General features: G+C 32.5%; 1 protein-coding gene across 1 annotated transcript in view; it reads right to left on the reverse strand.

Annotated features, from left to right (window-relative positions):
* Nucleotides 1–13788, reverse strand: part of LOC106460639 (octopamine receptor beta-2R-like) — a 61138-nt gene extending 47350 nt beyond the window's left edge. The window contains exon 1 of the mRNA XM_022387408.1: nt 11791–13788. Within this exon, the coding sequence (XP_022243116.1) occupies nt 11848–13077 (1230 nt within the window). The 5' untranslated portion in view covers nt 13078–13788 and the 3' untranslated portion in view covers nt 11791–11847. The remainder of the gene's footprint in view (nt 1–11790) is intronic.
* Between the last annotated feature and the right edge of the window lie 739 nt (nt 13789–14527).

The raw sequence follows: 14527 nt of genomic DNA on the forward strand, positions 1-14527 counted from the left end.
TATTTTCAGTTAAATGTATTTCGTCTTTCGTAGTACCTAACATTTGATTTATCTTATTTATCGGTTTAAATATAGGGTAGAATATCTGCTGTTTTTTACACACTTTAAATAAACTAGTAGTTAAACCTGGAACATATGGTAAAATTAAGCCTTCCTTTCTAATTTTTTCATGACTAGATTTTAAAGTACTAATCTGATCAATGGTGAGAGTGGTCGTTTTATTATTATGTGATTTATATATGGATGTGTTTGAAACTAAAGCCATAAATAATGCAAAATGTAAACCTGATATTTGGATAAGGTATGTAGATGACACATTCTTGGTGTGGAAATATGGTAATAAGGCATTAACAGAGTTTGCTTACTATTTGAACGGCATTGAACCATCCATACAATTTATGTTTGAAATTGAGAAAAATAATAGTTTGCCTTTTCTAGATGTATTGGTGAAAAGGAATGTACAAGGTAATTTAGAAACATCAGTTTACCGGAAACCTTTTTCTGTTCTTATGCCCCCACACCAGGAATCATGTCATACTAGGTCACAAAAAATGTCTGCGTTTTATAGTTATGTTAACAGAGCTTTGAAGATATGTACTAACCAAAAGGATTTAAAAAAAACTAATTGGTATTAATTAAATATATAGCAGTCAAAAAGAGGTTCTAATCCGAATATTATATATAGGTCGGTTAAGAAATTCACTAATGCTATAAAAATTGTGTACCAGCTTTAACGTTGAATATTATTTATGATTTTAACTTTATACACAAGTGCCAAAATACAATAACATGCACATATGTTTCATTACTTTACCACAAGTTTATTTCATGAACATCCGAGCAAAGTCCAATTGACGTCTTAGAAAACAAAACGTTTCTTGACAAGACACATTGAAATTAGCATACTATTAGTAAACAACAAGTTGAAATGCTGTTACACGCTCTTCTTTACTACATACATCCAAAACACGCATTTTTGGCAGTGTTTTATTACACTTGATACTCTAAAAAAATTCATGTTTCATCAGCGTCAACTTTACGCACCCAGAAAAAGTTGTTGCTCTCTTAGTTTAAATGCATTTGTCCATATACAGGAAGTATGTGTCTAGGTTCTGGGTATATTATAATAAATATTAACATATTTGATTTTTGATTAAAATCCAATCAAACAGTGTTATGTGCTCTAGAAATTTCCAAACGTATTGTAAACGAGTTTTATATCTGATAGAAGAAGACGAAAACACATTGCACTGCCTTTAACAGTGATTTCATAAATTCATAAATGTTACTTTAGTTTGATCATGATTTATACTAAACATTGAAACATACAACTTCAATATGCCTTCAACCTTCAAACTATACTCAAGCAATTGTTGTTCATTGTATCTGTGTGCTGTTGGTGAATATATCATTGAATAATAAACTTAATTATATCGATTTTTGCAATGCACATGCAACAGTTTACTAATACCAATGTCGCCACTAATTTTACTCAGATTTTTAGAAGTTCATCAAGTAATTTCGACATCTTATCGGTAATGAGACATGATAAGATATAGTATATTTCTTATTCCGGTATGGATCCTATACTTAGAAATACTATACATCTAATGTTTACCTAAACTTCTCCTTTCGTATTTATAGGTTTGTTAGCTTTCTCTAATTTTATCTACGATTTAATAGAATTGAGTATTCAGAAAGATAATATAAAGTTTCTTGTGAACTTTGTCATTCTTACTGTCTCAGTATTACAACATATATCTGTAAATCTGCGAATAATAAAAAATATTACAGTCCTTTAACATTGTAAAACTTTCTTCTTAAACTCCTGCAAAATATGTTAGCGTTTAACTGTAAATCGTCTTTTGTTATCTGTAAAACGTACCTAAATATTCAAAGCGTTAATTCACTTACTCTGTCATTGCAAACGGATTCTGTAACACTAATTTGAAGTTGCTGTAAATAAGATTATCCTTTGTACTCAAATTCAAATATTGTTTCACCTAAGTAAATATTTTGGCTTATTTCTTGTTTTAGCAGCTTCATTTCAAAGTTCTGGAATGAAAGCAACCACAATGTTTTAAAATTTAGAAATTATTAAAACAGTAAATACGTTTCTATTCTTAGACTGTCAAAGCACTATAATTATTCAGTACAATACATACCTCACTTCTAAAGGTGGTTATAAACTTTTTAATTATAGAAAGTTTTTTCTTTATTTATTAGAAACAATTTGAACATATTTTAAGATATCATACATAAGCTTTCTTTTATTAAACACTTAGAAACTGATTGATTTGTTTACAAGGACAACTTGATTTGACCGTCTTATAATCTACCCACGGCTACGAAGTGCAGAGTACGACTGTGTAGTAAAAGGGACTGTAGCCTGGACTCTAGGATACACAGTCCGGGATGTTAACTACTGGATACACCCGGCCCCGTAATCAAAGAGCACTAACACTATAAAATATGAAATACACATGACTTACTCTGTTTAGTCTCTGGAAGGAAATCAATTGAAATAAACATGTAAATGCGTCAATAACAGTAAATTAATCGCTTGGGAAAATAGCAACAACGTTATTTAATAGAAAACACACCTTTTCTTTCGCTATTAGTTTAGTAACAAGTTGTAGAATTTGGATATGTTCCCAACCCCTAGCGGCTCAGCGATAAGTTTGAAGGCTTTTAACACTCAAAATCAAATTTTGATACCCGTGGTAAGCACAAGATAGATAGTCCACAGATAACTTTATTCTTAAAAATCAATTAAACAGAAAAAGTACCTTTCAAATTATTTATTTATAAACTTTTTATTTTTCAAATTTACTTTTAATAACATATTTCTATTACCCTTTAGGTACGAAAAAATAATTTAAACGAAAATTGAAATGGGCTAAACTTAACAAACATAAACTTAATTTTAACTATTATTTTTGAAATATGTTTGCTACTTACACAATGAGAGGATTTTAAGAAAAGGTCAATACATGTGAGTGGAATAATTGCCGAAAATACGTCAATCGCACTACATCGGATTATTCAAAAAAATGTCGATGTTTTGATACAGTTTTTGTTATTTTCTTTCTTCCACAGATAGTTTAAGTTGATGGTTTGTACTCATTACATTTGTTTGTGGCACAAGGTGATGCGTAGAAAGACTGTGCTGAACCATAGGACAGCCAATTAGGTTTATTAGTTTTGTTTCAACAAACCAAACATATATAGTCAATAAAACTAATTATACCATTCATCTACATAAAAACAACATAGCTGGGCAGTCAAGTTGATTTGCGCCTATGTTCTAAGTATTATATTCGGATAATAACACTATATAATACGCCCGTTATCCAATGACCTATAAGCCTAATTCGAAAATCATAAAGTTATTGCGAAACCAATAATGTGGCAGTATACTCGAACTACTTATAACCATGTCTTTGAAAAAAAAATCACATATAAGCTGAAAATATAATTTTAAATTCAAATGACACAAACAGGAGAATAATGACAACAAAGAACTTTTGCAAACTTGCCATTTTATTAACAGGCTGCAAACAAGTTCATCATGTTCCTGTTTAATGTGACGTGCAAACACATATCCAAATAAAAACAAACACATAACTGTTATGGTTGGTACAAGTAAAAAAGACAAAGTAGTAGGTTTGTTTATTTGTGTAGGGAAACACATTATGCTAACACTGTAGTAAATTGAAAAACAACTACGATGATTTGAGATGACAATGATATACTATACTATATGTCTTGTGCAGTAAGTATCATTATGCTCACAAATCATTGTTTCTTAATATTCTGCGGTACGTTCCTTCAAAAGTTTTGCGCAAAGCCACAAAAAGGGCTATCTGCACTGAGCCGTTCCTAGTTTTAAAACAAACAAGAGAAAAGGCAGTTGATCAATAGCATCCAACTGCAATTCTTTGGTTACTCTTGTCTGATCATATAGTGGGATTTGAATGCCACTCTTAAAGCGCACACATACTCCAAAAGTAAGGAAGTTCCTTGTTTGCTGAAAGGGATTCGAACCACGAACCTTCGGATACAAAGTTGGGACATAGTCATATCTTAGCCATACCCAGTCCAGGAGTCGGTTAAAAGGAAAGAAAGAAATTAGTGTACAGGTATTACAAAAAAAAAACATCCAAGGAATTTCTCAAGAACGATGGAATTATATATATATAAACGAAATAATAGATTAATTAAAATGTAAATTAAAAATAATAATAAAGTATATGTTATAAATTAGGGCTAAGCGACTACTAGGCTCTTCCTTTTCCCCAAATCTAAACTGACTTATCAAATATAATGTTATTGTATATCAGTTACTTCGTAAAAATGGAAGAAGTACTTTTGGACTACCAAACGACAAATTTGCCTTAAATTTGTAAAATATCAGTTTGTTAATAATAATACTTTAAGGCATTATAACTTTGCTCTCGCCAATTTTCTTAAAAGTTTGTTGCGGGTTAATTTCCAAATATTATCTGTTGAAATTGAACTATATTTGTTTTCAGGTTTTAACCCTTTCAGTATGACTTTTGTGTCCTTAAAATATATACGATAAAAGTACATATAAATGACCTCGGATACGTAAGGAATGTTTTCTGCATTTATGGATCTTCCCCTCCCCCAACACACGGTTTTTGATGTCTGCATATGGAACATATGTGTCTCAACGGGCATTGTTTTGGCTTATATATATCCAAGTAACTATTTACGAAGCATTATATATATATATATAAATCAATATACCTAGTGCTATGCAATACATTAATTATTTATAGGCGATTAAAATCTACACTATTAAACATTGATGAACGTAATATAAACCAAAAACAATATAATAAAATTGAAATTCAAAATTATGCCTCCGTTATCATTCTTTGTTTTCATCCTTAAGTCATACTAGATGATTCCTGTAGTCATTATAACAACAAAATGCGTTGGGGATATTCCATCTATCAGGAAAAATCCAAACGCCGATGTAAAATTCGCCAGCAGCTAAGAAGAATCAGTTAAGGGTTAGGAGTTGAGTGCTTGAATCCACAACGTCTGAACTCCAACTGCCTTTCGCTGTATATAGCCAGTTGTGGGAAGGCAGTTACCCTTAATATCTTTAACGTAGAATTAGACCATCCAGAAAAAAAAATCTACAAAGTAAAACTCTCAATCTCCACCCTTACCGTTCAAGCATAAACCGGGTGAGCTAAAACAAGCCCAGCTACCTGAAGTTGGTAGACCCTTACCGTTCAAGCCTAAACCGGGTGAGCTAAAACAAGCCCAGCTACCTGAAGTTGGTAAACCCTTACCGTTTAAGCCTAAACCGGGTGAACGCCCAGCTACCTGAAGTTGGTAGACCCTTACCTAAACCGGGTGAAACTAAAACAAGCCCAGCTACCTGAAGTTGGTAGACCCTTACCGTTCAAGCCTAAACCGGGTGAGCTAAGACAAGCCTAACCACCACTAATTATTAAATAAAAGGGTGTGAGATCGGGAGTTCTATAGAAATTAGGGTGGATTATTTCTACTATAAGAATATTATTTTTTTTTATAACATCAGTTAAAAGGGTTGAGGTTGGAAGTTTTACTTTGTAGAATATTTTTCGGGGTTGGTTTAATTTTACTTTAAAAATATTAAGGGTACCTGCCTTCCCACAACTGGCTACAGACAGCGAAAGTAGTTGGAGTTGAGACGTTGTGGATTTAAGCACTCAACTCCTAACCTTTAACTGATTCTCCTTAGTTGCTGGCGAGTTTTACATCGGCGTTTGCATTTTGCCCGATAGATGGAATATCCCCAACGCATTTTGTTGTTATAAGGACTACAGGCATTATCTAGTATGACTTAGGGATAAAAACAAGGAATGATAACGGAGGCATAATTTTGAATTTCAATTGTATTATATTGTTTTTAGTTTATATATATGCATTTTCTATGGTGAAAGTAATGAAGAATATTTTATAATCAAAGTTTTATTTGTCAAATTTTGAAAAAAAAAAAGACGCAAGTACTCTTACAAGATATTTTTGGAGTGACATGTTCAAAATGATTTATAGGATATTTGGTCCCATCAGTTCTGCACAAACATATACTGGAACAAATATAACTCAACAGTACTGGAAGGGTTAAGGGTAGATTTTCTGCTGGAAAAAAAATCTTAATTTTTATGAATATCTTATTCGAAATACTGAAACCAAAAAATCAGTTTATCAGTTTATCGAAATGTTCGGGGAAGAGGTGAAAGATTCGAATAAAGCAAAATCCTGCTTAATATTTAAAAACACCAAATTATAAAGACAAGACGACTTAGAATATAAACAACGGAACAGAACGATGCAACGAGTTTATTTGTACAAAATTATGTTCAGTGTCGAAACGTACTTGAAACCAATGGCTTATAGGCTATTTTACTTTTCGTCGAATAATATACTAAGACGAGGTATAAATCTGAACCACTACGGATTTAGGGTAGATAGACACATATCTGTTTCCCGTTAATAGCTATTTTGTGAAACGGCCTTTGACGGACTACTGTATACTCTTGTATAATTATTTCATAAAACATATTTCGTTTGTACATTGTAAGTTTGTTTGGTTTCATGATCTATTTGAAGACTAATTGGAGTTGTGTGCTGATACGTTATCAATTTTGTGTCTTTTGTAAATAAAAAAGAAAAAAAACGTATGCTAATCACAACAGTATGAATTAATATCAGTGGAGCTGTCTCCGCATGCCCGAGTTATCATAAAACAACGGGAACATATTATACCGAGAGGTCCTATGCTAAGGTTGGAATAAGCTGCATTATAAAATCGATGGATAAGCAGCGTTGTCAGCATAGCAGCTTTCCACTGATTGGGCAGGATCCGAGGAGTCGTAAAAGTAGGACACCAATTGTTCCTTTACTTTCCGAGCTAGTAGACATTGAAACACATCTGTTTGAGATACTACTGCCTATTTTTAACCACCGCTGATAGTGACAATCGTGAGGAACAAGTTGTACGACTGTCTGTTATTCTATTAATTTCTCAGCCGCTCTAACCGGCACTTTTCATTTGCTTCGTATCCTTTAATTAGTGAGACAGAAACACGTAAACAGTATATTAATTTCGTAGTCTAAAATAAATTATTAACAACTAACATATGATTATAAAATAACTTTTGATATCAGTTAACATTCAAAGATTAGTACTGGTGTTCTCACAACGGGTAAAAAAGCTAAATATTTTGTAAAACTAATAATATGTTTATAAATATTACTCAGACAATAAACAGGATACCTACACGACAAGCTACATTTATTATAACGAACTTTCGGATCCAATATGGTAATCAATAAAACATGACAGTGTCTGTAGTCGTTCTGAACGCTTATTTCAATAAAAACAAATGAACAAGTTATATCAGTTTTATTGTAGCAGTGGCACTAAGCTATTAAATCCGTAGTTGCATTCAGGTTTGAATGTTAGTATATTTGTTTTCTATTTAATAATACTACACTACGTTTCTTGGTTTTCAAACAGACTCGAGCGCTTTCGAATAGTTCACTATTTTTCTTCAGTATTATCGTTTAGTACTAAGACTTTGGTCACGAATGTAATATTATTTTTACTTTGATTTTGCATTATTCTTACTAGTTTGATCATGAAAAGTAATCTTAGAGTTTGATATTAAGATTCTGAATACTACATCTGTCATCTCGAAACTCGAAAATTGAATGATACATACTAATTAGGTTCTAATATTTTGAAGACGAATGTACTGGTTTTACTGCAAATACGTTTTTATTTTGTCAAAACGAAAACTACTACTTTCATTAAAACTTCCTTGAAACCTTATTAAGTACATTTTAAAGAAGTACAAGAAAAACACATATTTTCTTCTTTGTTTCCTCTTTATATTTTAAGGTTAATATTATTGTTATTTGCTGTTATAATTTAACTGCTTGTTTCTTATCAACGACGGTATTCATCACTAATTTTCATAACAGATTTTGTAATCACTAAACATGTACTAAATCCTCAGTTCATGTTAGTTTTTAAACTAGTTTTACATACTCATACTTTTCTCAACTAGGAGTTGCTGCAAACGACTAAGTATTATTTTAATGGTTTACAAGTTTTTGTGTTGTCGAATAGCTTGCGTCATGCCCTCAATAAAATTTAGTGAGCGTGAAGAAAGAACTCACCCGCGGCCAGTTAAAGATATTTTTCTACTCAGAGCAAGTGGAGCTCTCGCCTTTAACTTAATCTTGGGAAAATTACATACCTACGTCATTTCTCTTTAGGTATTGCATTAGAAATTCCCTACTTTGTCACGCATTTTTGATAGCTTCCGGCTCTGGAGGCCATAGATCACATTGCGATCGTGGTCCTCACACCCTCCATCTAAAAGCGACCCCACACCTTATAATCAAATATTATAGGCAAAGAAAACAAGTATAAGAACTTCTTAGACCTTCTTTCCACTTTGAAATCTAGTCGTTGAACGGGCAAGGAGGTAAACGACAATTTTACACTATAATTAATTGAGTCTTATTGAAAGAATATTCTTAATTATTTTTTATTTTACGAAAAGACGTTGAGAAGGAACAGGTCATTACTTCATTAAACTTAATATCACCGAATAACCAGAAAAGCTCTCCATAAGACTTGAAATTCATTGAACAATTGTGTTACGTGTAAACGTTGCTTTATTTCAAGGACGAGTGAAATAAAAAAACTAAAAGTAAAAGCATAAGTAAACCGGATCTAGTAAGCGTTATGAAACAAAAAACAAACAAAAACACAACTGACAAGTTCCAATTTTACTGGTAAAGAAACACAGGCAAAGAGGATGAGAAATCAATTGCTTAAAAAAAAAGATAAATCTTAAAAAGTCCTTGTACTCTGAAAAAATGTGATGAATTATTTGTGCCTATGGGTTAAGTTTGCTTCTACAATGATTCTTATAATTTCTTAGAATTTGAAACATACACTAAACTCAAAAATTATTAACTTAATTTCACAATGTTTTAAGCCCTCAATTTTGTGGATATTTAGAGAAATATGGTATTAATTGAAATTATTCTTTCTATGCGGTGAAAGTTCTAGAAGGTTTAGATTACGCCTTTTTATAATAAAAGTTGAAATTCTTTGCAACACGTGAATCTACTTATAATTTTACTAAAATTTAGGAAAGCTTCAATTGAAAGTGAACTCCAACTATGTTTTAAAGTTAAAGTTAAGGTTTTTAAGTTGTGAATTAAAATTTAAATATATAACTTTTAAAATGTATTGAATGAACTGAAAAACGACTGTGTGCAAGTAATCAAACCACGTCTGTAAAACTTGCTAGAATTAAGTAATAAATATCCTGTAGTTTAGAAACTACCCTCATGCGATTGTACAAACTGAAGTAAGAGTCACAGAAACTGATAAAAGTATTGTAAGAGAAATAATATCAAATGAAAGCTACTTTTACTCTTCTCTCGATATTTGATATAAAAAAGCTTTGCATATATTATTCATTTTAATTGATAAAAAATATTGTAAATAAGGCATAGGTATAGTTTGATGGATAGAGTAAAAACTTTACAGATAAAGTAAAAGCTTACTATACAAGATAAACAGAACGATTTACAGATTAGACTAAAGTTTTCTAGACAGTGTAAAAAAAGTAATCACATAAGAGGTAAAAGTTTCCAACCTCCCAAATAAAATGTATACTTAACGAACAAAATAAACATAACCGTTATGATTAAAGCTTCACAGGATAAAAAAGATTAGTTGCAGATATACTGCATATTTAATTAAAGGGCAAATTAACCTGCATTTGCAGATTATATTAGCCATAACCATTGCAGATATGATACAAATTTTAAGAAAAGAGCAGCTGGAAATGGTGTAAATGGGCAATTGAAACTGAGCCATACTGCATAAATAAATGGCTTACTAAACTGTTTAAACAGAACCAATGGATAAAATAAATATATTTATTATAAAAACATTAAAAATAACGTTTAAAAAACATAATGAATATTTACCAGACAGGAAATACAGAATATAATAGAAAGGGATAATATACACTATAAGTTTTCTAACTCTACTCGTCTCAAAATACAGAAAGTTTCCAAGCTTCATCATTAACTAAGCAATTATACCAGTTTATTGCCGAAACGAGAATCAAGTTGTAATGTCTACATACTTTGAAATGACTTAATAAATAATAAATGTTGGATAATGCCCATTTCCACATCTAACAATGTTTATTTCTAAAGGATTAATGGTAAAATTTCTGTCATGAAAAACCTGGTCAAGTCGTTAGAGCTTATGATGTCATATTATGGTTTAAAATCACAGAAACAGAGTGAATTATTGTTCACTTGTCGTTTGTTCAAGCAAGCGTGTTTTGAACATGACGTTGACGTTTTGTTTAAAATATTCGTTGTTTTTGTTTAGCCTTATTGTGACTTTGTTCTGGAGCAGTCTCCTCCAAGTCTCTTAGAATAAACCCGTTCACAAGCACAGTTGTTCAAAAAAAAGAAGCTTAAAATAAAATTTTCCAAAACCAAATAGATATTAATAATAGTGAAATTGTTAGTTTTATGCTAATATCCTGCTCCGCCCCTTTTTCTAGAATAGTTTTGCGTGGGACTAGGCTCTTCTAGTGAATGGCATTTGTAGACCCACATGTTTTCTATTGATTTACCTATAGACGTCATCTGTACGAACTGAATCTGTAGATAAAACTGTTTTGTCGGACTACTGTCATGTTTGAAACAAGTAAAAAGTATTAGCAGTGAGCTAAACATAATATACTTGAAATAATAAAAATCACCGCTTATACGTTTTAGACTGGTGTTGGAAAAAGAAAAAAAAATAAATACAGTTTTAACTTGTATACCCGCTTATAGAAAGAATGTTTATAGACAATTATTTTTGAATTATTGACCACATAATATATCACATCATATATCATATATTTCATTAAAACAACAAATCAAGAGAGACACTTATAATTTTAATTAATTTAATAAGTGTTCAAAATATATATCTCAGTCAGATTTCTATAGTAGATCTAGGATGAACGAACTTCGAAACAAGTAAAATCGTTTTTGGATAATTCCTTATAGAACTGTATAGACAGTGTAAACTCTTTACATACCCTACATCATAAAGAGTTAAACAAATGTCTAGGGGCGGTTGAAGTTCGATTAACGTAGAGTTCAATGTGTTTTGAATTCGGGCGTGTATTATGGAAGATAGGTTTCTTATATATAGCCTTGAAATGGCAAGTATTTCTTGTAGCGAGTAAAAGGTTTACGAAGGAGATATCCTCTATTTCGTCTTCTTTCTGTGACGCAATAATTAATGGAACTAAGTGTAACTTTTTGTCGCAGATGTTTTTATTACGTGAAGTTTGATAGTTCAAATGTGAGGGAAAATCATAACTGAAACTTTGTTTTCTATATATATTCCTATGTAAAGAAACGACAGGAAAATATATATCATGCATTTTAAAGTTTTATTTTTTTTCTCTTTAGTTCTTTTAATTAAAAATGTTTTGTTTATATTAAAGATGCATTTTTCTTCAATTTTGCTTTAAGATGTAAATTTTTAAAATAAAGGCATGAAAAAATTTCATAAATTGATCAAAATACAAAATCTTATATGTATAATTAGAAGTCAGCCTCTCTACAATCAAGAACAATGTCCACGTGCAAGCTAATTCTCAAAACAAAAATAATTATTTTACATACTAACTATTTCAATAAGAGAATACATACCTAGAAAATTTATTGACCACTGGAGACGAAAGTATCTCTCTTCTGTCGCACATTGTTCTACGATGACCTATATGTGCAGTTAAATTGTATGGCGTTGTTTTGCCTCTGTTTGGCCTTCCATTCTGACCGGAAACACGCACAGAAGACTGCGTATAGGGTATCTTTGAAGGCTTCTCGAAAGTCACGATTGAAGTAAGCATAGATGACAGGATTGAGTGAAGAGTTAAAGTAGCCTATCCAGAAGACAATATCCACTACAATATCCGGGCATGAACAGGCCTCTCCACACATGGTTGTAGTCACATACCATAAGAAGAACGGTAGCCAACACAAGATGAAGGCTCCCATGATTATTCCTAATGTTTTAGCCGCCTTGTGTTCCCTCTTCATCCTGCTAATGTTCCTTCTGGTTGGGGTTGAGTGACCGCTTTCAGGATCATCACACTGTGAGTTCCTGTGAAGGTGGTGGTTATGGTTTGCTTGCAGACTGAGGGAAGTTTGATCAGTGCTTGCCCGAGTGTTAACAGGGGGCGGCAACATTTCTGGTCCCAGCTGAGAACGATAGATCATCCGTTCTTGTCTGTTAGCCTCCAAATAGATCTTCCAGTAAGTGAAGAGCATTATGAAACATGGGATCCAAAACGAAACGCTGGAAGAGATGATAGCATAAGGTTTATTGACTACGAAGTCACATGCTTCAGGATGCAGCTTACGGTACTCCATGTGATCTGACGTGGTGTACCATCCCAGGAAGATGGGAATGAAGGAAATCAGTGCGGAGGACACCCACACACAAGCTAGCATGATAGCTACAGTTCTATTGGTTATCTTGGTTGGGTACTCTAATGGTCTGATTATAGCGTAGTACCGGTCCACACTGATACAGCAGAGATGCATGATGGACGCTGTGCTGAAAAGTACGTCGCAAGAGTTCCAAATATCGCATGTAGTCTGATCAAAAGCCCAACGTCCTGCAATCTTAATACTAGCATTGAAAGTCATGGCCAGGAGAGCAACTAGAGTATCGGCGAAAGCCAAGGACATGATGAAATAGTTTGTGGTGATCCGGAGTTTGTGATGTCGGAATACGCTAACAATCACAAGTGAGTTCCCAGACACCGCAGCAACCATGATTATACACATAACACACGTTTTAATTACTACAGAAACAACATTCTCCCATGATTCCGGCTGTTCTGTCAGCCCCGTCACGCTTACGTTTGACACTTCAGGTGACAAAGTATGGTTCTCCCGACTTGGATCGGCAACAAGAACAGTTTCCGTCATACTGAGTCCTGATCCGTCAGTAGTTCATGCTTTATGTAATATGGTTTGAAGCCCACAGTCCCGCAAGTTACACCGGCAGCTGACAAATGACCTGTTTGTGCTGCTGGCAGATTCCTGAATGAGACACTGCACGAGACTTCTGATGCTCCAGGAGTAGTGACGCATGCGGTCTGGGCAGCTGGCAAGCTGTAGTAGAGCGCCCCCTCGTACGGTACAGGACCGGCGTCATTATGAGCTCGAGTCGAAAAAGTTAGAGAAAACGATTATAAAGAAGAAATATATAAGCGCAGTTCCTTTAATATCGATTTCAAATAACATAGATGAAAAAAATGTTCGAAATCAAGAAATTGCTGGTAACATAAATACCAATATGTCGTATACTATCCTGTTTCACTATATATATATCCTAGCTTCATAAAATGTTTTGACGGAAATCAGATGTGTGAGTTACGCGCAAACATTTATTTTATAAACATAAACAAAGAAGGATTTATTTATTTTGACTTTCAGTTTTAAAATTTATGGAAACCATTTAGTACAACCTGAGGGATCATATACATTCGTAAAGGTTGAGAAGGCAGGAGCAAGATAAAACCAAAAAACGTTACATATGTTGCAGTATCTGTTGAAAAATTAATAATTAGCTCAGAAACTACCATTATAAGCCAACTGACCTATATTAAAAGATGTTCGATGATTTATAAATTTTGAGTCCTTAAAATGAAAAAATACTGATTTCACATAATATGAAATTATTGCAAAACAAAATAATTATCACTTCGTGTTGCCTAACAATAAACAAATGTGACCTTCAAACGTGCTCTTTTGACCTAACTTAATATTCACAGTCTAAAGATATCTGTAAACTTTTATTATTCAGTGTTCTGAATTTACTACGTTGGAATGATAAAACAATAACGGGACCTGTCATTTCTTTTACTTTAACCAAATTTTCAGGTAATACTTTTTGTCGAAAATCAACAAATGCCGCCGGGCTAATTTTAAGCTTATTGAATTAGGTTTATTAGATTGAATATAGATAAATACAATCAGCAAGAGTATTTGGTTGGGTCTCCTTTAAAATTTATTATTTACGTTATTTAGTTATTTAACCCACCATCTTTCCTCAAACCTAAGAAAAAGAAAGAACTATAATAAAATCTTTATCTTATCCATGGCCGCCATTTAAACAGAAAATAACAAAATGAGGTGCAATAATTTGAGTAAAAAACACAACCAAGAACTTGCATAACTACAGTCTACTTTATATACTTTACTAGAAAACAAACAACTGACTTAATAATTTGAGTAAAAACCCCTAGCAAAATACTTTTATAATTAGAGTCTACTTTATATACTTTACTAGAAAACAAACAACTGAATTAATAATTTGAGTAAAAACACAACCAAGTACTTGTATAATTAGAGTCTACTTTATATACTTTACTAG

The sequence above is a fragment of the Limulus polyphemus genome, unplaced genomic scaffold (assembly GCF_000517525.1).
Source record: "Limulus polyphemus unplaced genomic scaffold, Limulus_polyphemus-2.1.2 Scaffold807, whole genome shotgun sequence".
NCBI classification, from domain to species: Eukaryota; Metazoa; Arthropoda; class Merostomata; order Xiphosura; family Limulidae; genus Limulus; species Limulus polyphemus.